The 6,231-nt window shown below is 52.2% G+C and overlaps 1 protein-coding gene across 1 annotated transcript; it reads left to right on the top strand.

The window, feature by feature from the left end:
• Positions 1-2,576: 2,576 nt before the first annotated feature.
• LOC140908331 (myb/SANT-like DNA-binding domain-containing protein 7) lies at positions 2,577-4,122 on the top strand. The gene is made up of 2 exons (XM_073335301.1): positions 2,577-3,230; positions 3,819-4,122. Exons 1-2 carry the CDS (start codon positions 2,649-2,651, stop codon positions 3,834-3,836), a joined length of 600 nt encoding a protein of 199 aa, XP_073191402.1. The 5' UTR covers positions 2,577-2,648; the 3' UTR covers positions 3,837-4,122.
• Positions 4,123-6,231: the final 2,109 nt, after the last annotated feature.

The raw sequence follows: 6,231 nt of genomic DNA, 5'->3' as shown, positions 1-6,231 counted from the left end.
TAAGTCCTCATGGAGGGCCCTGCCCACATCCCTGTGCTCCAGGCTCCTTTTGGGGGCAGAGGAAATGAAGGGTTTAAGCTCTACCTCCTATCCTCTAGCATCTCCTGCTGAGGGGAAGGAGAGTCCTGGGCCCAGGGGAGGACTGGTAACTGACAAGAAAATGCTGATGGAGTCCCCTCTCCCTTCCATTAGAACTCAGCAGAATTCCCCAGGATGAGTCACTTTGTGGCACAGCTGGCTCTGTCCATCAGTGACCCAGCCAAGGACCTGATCCGGCAGGCCAGGGAGGGAGTGTACCGGCTCTACCAGCTGCTGCTGCACCAGAGGGGTAAGGAACCCAGCTGGGAAATGGCCCCCGATAGGAGACTGAGAATGGGACCCCAACCAATTTCTCTCAGACTGACTCTGTCTGGAGGCTGTGTCTCTCTCGATCTCTTTCTCTGTTCTATACCAGCCTCTGGAATTCTGTTGGGCCAGGCACGCAGCGAGGACTCTGCCCATTGTGCAGCCACCAGTGGGATTGGAAGGACACAAGCACTGCAACCAGAATGACAAGTGTGTGTGTGTGTCTGTCTCTCTTTTCCAGGGCTGACCATGCATGAGACCGAACTGGCACCAGGACAGCAGGCTCCTGGGCAACAGGAACACAGCCAGTGTGCAGGAGGTAAGGACACTCTGCCAGGGCATGACTCAGGTCAGGGAATGGGGGTGGCTGGGTCCCCTGCAGTGACTGCCTCTTGGGGGCACTAGACAGAGATACCGTTCTAGCTCCAGAATTTGGAGCCTTGCTCTGGACAATCTGGTAATGCCTCACATCCTGTTAGGTTTAGGTCTTTGGAAAGTTCTTCTGGGAGGGGCAGAGAAGATCCTTCCTCTGGACGGCAGTGCTGGCCATCCACGACCCCCTGTGGCGTGTCAGCCAGGCTGGGCTACTCCTCACCTGCTCCCTCCTGGGGGAAGCCCAGCAGCTGATGGGGGACAAGGTAAGCGTCTGCATTTGAGTCAGGAGATTGGGGTGGGGCCCAGGCCTCATTCCCATCTGATGGCCATTCACTGGCCTGGCAGGAAGGAGCCTGATGGGGAATGAGAGTGAGAACAGGTGCTACTGGGAAGGGAGATGAATTCACCTCCATGAGCAGGAGGGAGCCAGCTTATCCCCAGCCAGTTCCAACCGAGCTGTTTAGCAAGGCTAATTAATGACAAGCATTACCTCATCACGGACTTATGTTCTTAGGACACGGTGTCCTCTGCGAGTCTCTCCTGTCCCACAGGGCAGCACAAATTCCCAGTAGCCTAGTGTCCGTGTCACCCAAGCCACTACCCAGAGTTGCTCCCATCACTGGCAGCCTGAGAGGCCAAGGACTGACTAGTGATGGGGATTCACCAGGCAGGGCTGAGGCACATAGGCGGGGGAAGCTTGTGCTGCTGCTGGCAGGACTGGACCCGCTCTAGAGAGAACGGGAGGATTCAGTTAGTAGGGGCTGCTGATCTGCCCCATTCACCATGGCTGCCATCCTGCATCTTCAGGATTAGTGTCTGGGATGACTTGGGGAAAGGTCTCAACCTCCCCACATCCCAGTTCACTGGTGTCAGAATCTCTCCTGCCTGCCTCCCCAACCTCCGCTGGAGCCCCGTCCCTACCCTACCTGGGTGCCGGTGGAGGAGAGGGTTCTGAGAACTTGAGCTGTGGATTAGAGGTGGAACAGCTGTCAGGGACACTGAGGGGGAGGTGGCAGGAGATGACCCTACAAGGAGGGGGGTTGGCACTGGAGGTCACTAGAAAGGACAAGACTCCATTCTGGGGGTCAGGAGGTGAATCCATCCCTTAGAGGTAGGCAGGTGCTGGGGAGAAATGCTGCTGGATCCAGGTGCCCTTAATCCCCCTTGATACCTTGGAGGTTTCTGAGTCTCTGACAGGTGTTAGGATAAAGATATTCAGGCCTGTCTGCAAAGGCCTGTACTTTAAGAATTTAGGTGTATTCTTATCACTTAGCTAGTTCTAGAGGTATAAAAGAAAGAAAGAAAGAAAGAAAGAAAGAATCAAAATCACTGTCTGCTGGTGTAAGGGCCTTCTCTTACTGTGACAGTTTGAGGCCCTGTTCTTAGGCTAAGGCCTTTGTCTAAGCAGCAGACGCAGCCATAAGCTAGGAAACGAACAGTCACATCCTCACATTCCAAACTAGTCACATTGAAATAAGGTGCTATTGGGCTGTTAGGCACTATCAGGACAGGATTGTATTCCTATCACCTCCAGAGAAAGGGAAGTGCCTAGAAAATGTAAAAGGAAACTTAGCCCTGGTCTACACTAGGGGTTTAGGTCGAATTTAGCAACGTTAAATCGATTTAAACCTGCACCCGTCCACACAGTGAAGCCCTTTATTTCGACTTAAAGGGCTCTTAAAATCGATTTCCTTACTCCACCCCTGACAAGTGGATTAGCGCTTAAATCGACGTTGCCGGCTCGAATTTGGGGTACTGTGGACACAATTCGATGGTATTGGCCTCCGGGAGCTATCCCAGAGTGCTCCATTCTGACCGCTCTGGACAGCACTCTCAACTCAGATGCACTGGCCAGGTAGACAGGAAAAGAACCGCGAACTTTTGAATCTCATTTCCTGTTTGGCCAGCGTGGCAAGCTGCAGGTGACCATGCAGAGCTCATCAGCACAGGTGACCATGATGGAGTCCCAGAATCGCAAAAGAGCTCCAGCATGGACCGAACGGGAGGTACGGGATCTGATCGCTGTTTGGGGAGAGGAATCCGTGCTATCAGAACTCCGTTCCAGTTTTCGAAATGCCAAAACCTTTGTGAAAATCTCCCAGGGCATGAAGGACAGAGGCCATAACAGGGACCCGAAGCAGTGCCGCGTGAAACTGAAGGAGCTGAGGCAAGCCTACCAGAAAACCAGAGAGGCGAACAGCCGCTCTGGGTCAGAGCCCCAAACATGCCGCTTCTATGATGAGCTGCATGCCATTTTAGGGGGTTCAGCCACCACTACCCCAGCCGTGTTGTTTGACTCCTTCAATGGAGATGGAGGCAATACGGAAGCAGGTTTTGGGGACGAAGAAGATGATGATGAGGAGGAGGTTGTAGATAGCTCACAGCAAGCAAGCGGAGAAACCGGTTTTCCCGACAGCCAGGAACTGTTTCTCACCCTAGACCTGGAGCCAGTACCCCCGAACCCACCCAAGGCTGCCTCCTGGACCCAGCAGGCGGAGAAGGGACCTCTGGTGAGTGTACCTTTTAAAATGCTATACATGGTTTAAAAGCAAGCATGTGAAAGGATTACTTTGCCCTGGCATTTGCGGTTCTCCTAGATGTAGTCCTAAAGCCTTTGCAAAAGGTTTCTGGGGAGGGCAGCCTTATTTCGTCCTTCATGGTAGGACACTTTTATCACTCCAGGCCAGTAACACATACTCAGGAATCACTGTAGAACAAAGCATTGCAGTGTATGTTTGCTGGCATTCAATCAAAATCCGTTCTTTCTCTCTCTGTGTTATCCTCAGGAGAGTGAGATATAATTCATGGTCACCTGGTTGAAATAGGGTGCTTTTCTTCAGGGACACTCAGTATAGCCCATTCCTGCTGGGCTGTTTGCCTGTGGCTGAACAGAAATGTTCCCCGCTGTTAGCCACAGGGAGGGGGGAAGGTTGAGGGGGTAGTCACGCGGTGGGAGGAGGCAAAATGCGACCTTGTAACGAAAGCACATGTGCTATGTATGTAATGTTAACAGCAAGGTTTACCCTGAAAGACTGTAGCGACTGTTTTATAAAATGTGTCTTTTTAAATACCGCTGTCCCTTTTTTTTTCTCCACCAGCTGCATGTGTTTCAATGATCACAGGATCTTCTCCTTCCCAGAGGCTAGTGAAGCTTAGAAAGAAAAAAAAAAACGCACTCGCGATGAAATGTTCTCCGAGCTCATGCTGTCCTCCCACACTGACAGAGCACAGACGAATGCGTGGAGGCAAATAATGTCAGAGTGCAGGAAAGCACAAAATGACCGGGAGGAGAGGTGGAGGGCTGAAGAGAGTAAGTGGCGGGCTGAAGACAGGGCTGAAGCTCAAATGTGGCGGCAGCGTGATGAGAGGAGGCAGGATTCAATGCTGAGGCTGCTGCAGGACCAAACTAGTATGCTCCAGTGTATGGTTCAGCTGGAGCACAGACTACCACTGCTGCCCCTCTGTAACCAACCGCCCTCCTCCCCAAGTTCCACAGCCTCCACACCCAGACGCCCAAGAACGCGGTGGGGGGGCCTCCGGCCAACCAGCCACTCCACAACAGAGGATTGCCCAAAAAAAAGAAGGCTGTCATTCAATATATTTTAAAGTTGTAAACTTTTAAAGTGCTGTGCTTAAAGTGCTGTGTGGCATTTTCCTTCCCTCCTCCACCACCCCTCCTGGGATACCTTGGTAGTCATCTCCCTATTTGTGTGATGAATGAATAACGAATGCATGACTGTGAAGCAGCAATGACTTTATTGCCTCTGCAAGCGGTGATTAAAGGGAGGAGGGGAGGGTGGTTAGCTTACAGGGAAGTAGAGTGAACCAAGGGGCGGGGGGGTTTCATCAAGGAGAAACAAACAGAACTTTCACACTGTAGCCTGGTCAGTCATGAAACTGGTTTTCAAAGCTTCTCTGATGCGTACCGCGCCCTCCTGAGCTCTTCTAACCGCCCTGGTGTCTGGCTGCGCGTAACCAGCAGCTAGGCGATTTGCCTCAGCCTCCCACCCCACCATAAACGTCTCCCCCTTACTCTCACAGATATTGTGGAGCACACAGCAAGCAATAATAACAGTGGGAATATTGGTTTCGCTGAGGTCTAAGCGAGTCAGTAAACTGCGCCAGCGTGCCTTTAAACGTCCAAATGCACATTCTACCACCATTCTGCACTTGCTCAGCCTGTAGTTGAACAGCTCCTGACCACTGTCCAGGCTGCCTGTGTACAGCTTCATGAGCCATGGCATTAAGGGGTAGGCTGGGTCCCCAAGGATACATATAGGCATTTCAACATCCCCAACAGTTATTTTCTGGTCTGGGAAGAAAGTCCCTTCCTGCAGCTTTTGAAACAGACCAGAGTTCCTGAAGATGCGAGCGTCATGCACCTTTCCCGGCCATCCCACGTTGATGTTGGTGAAACGTCCCTTGTGATCCACCAGAGCTTGCAGCACTATCGAAAAGTACCTCTTGCGGTTTATGTACTCGCCGGCTTGGTGCTCTGGTGCCAAGATAGGGATATGGGTTCCGTCTATAGCCCCACCACAGTTAGGGAATCCCATTGCAGCAAAGCCATCCACTATGACCTGCACATTTCCCAGGGTCACTACCCTTGATATCAGCAGATCTTTGATTGCGTGAGCTACTTGCATCACAGCAGCCCCCACAGTAGATTTGCCCACTCCAAATTGATTCCCAACTGACCGGTAGCTGTCTGGCGTTGCAAGCTTCCACAGGGCTATCGCCACTCGCTTCTCAACTGTGAGGGCTGCTCTCATCCTGGTATTCATGCGCTTCAGGGCAGGGGAAAGCAAGTCACAAAGTTCCATGAAAGTGCCCTTACGCATGCGAAAGTTTCGCAGCCACTGGGAATCGTCCCAGACCTGCAACACTATGCGGTCCCACCAGTCTGTGCTTGTTTCCCGAGCCCAGAATCGGCGTTCCACAGCATGAACCTGCCCCATTAGCACCATGATGCATGCATTGGCAGGGCCCATGCTTTCAGAGAAATCTGTGTCCATGTCCTGATCACTCACGGGACCGCGCTGACGTCGCCTCCTCGCCCGGTATCGCTTTGCCAGGTTCTGGTGCTGCATATACTGCTGGATAATGCGTGTGGTGGTTGATGTGCTCCTAATTGCCAAAATGAGCTCAGCGGCCTCCATGCTTGCCTTGGTATGGCGTCCGCACAGAAAAAAGGCGCGGAACGATTGTCTGCCGTTGCTCTGACGGAGGGAGGGGCGACTGACGACACGGCTTACAGGGTTGGCTTCAGGGAGCTAAAATCAACAAAGGGTGTGCCTGTACATCAAGGAGTATTTCAGGCAGGACTGCACGGAGGGTTCCAATAAGAAATGGTGCACCAAAGTTATCGTTGTTATTGGAACAAGGAGGTTAGCCTGGCCTCTGATTGATACATGGCTAGATTAACCTCGCTGCGCCTTCTCTGTGACTGACTGCAGTGTGATCTAGACAGGGGAGGAGGAAAATGAGTACAAAACAAATCTGGTCTATTTC

This window comes from Lepidochelys kempii, chromosome 3 (genome assembly GCF_965140285.1).
Source record: "Lepidochelys kempii isolate rLepKem1 chromosome 3, rLepKem1.hap1, whole genome shotgun sequence".
Classification (NCBI taxonomy): Eukaryota; Metazoa; Chordata; order Testudines; family Cheloniidae; genus Lepidochelys; species Lepidochelys kempii.
The sequence above is the reverse complement of the archived record's forward strand: the minus strand, read 5'-3'. Positions and strand labels throughout refer to the sequence as shown.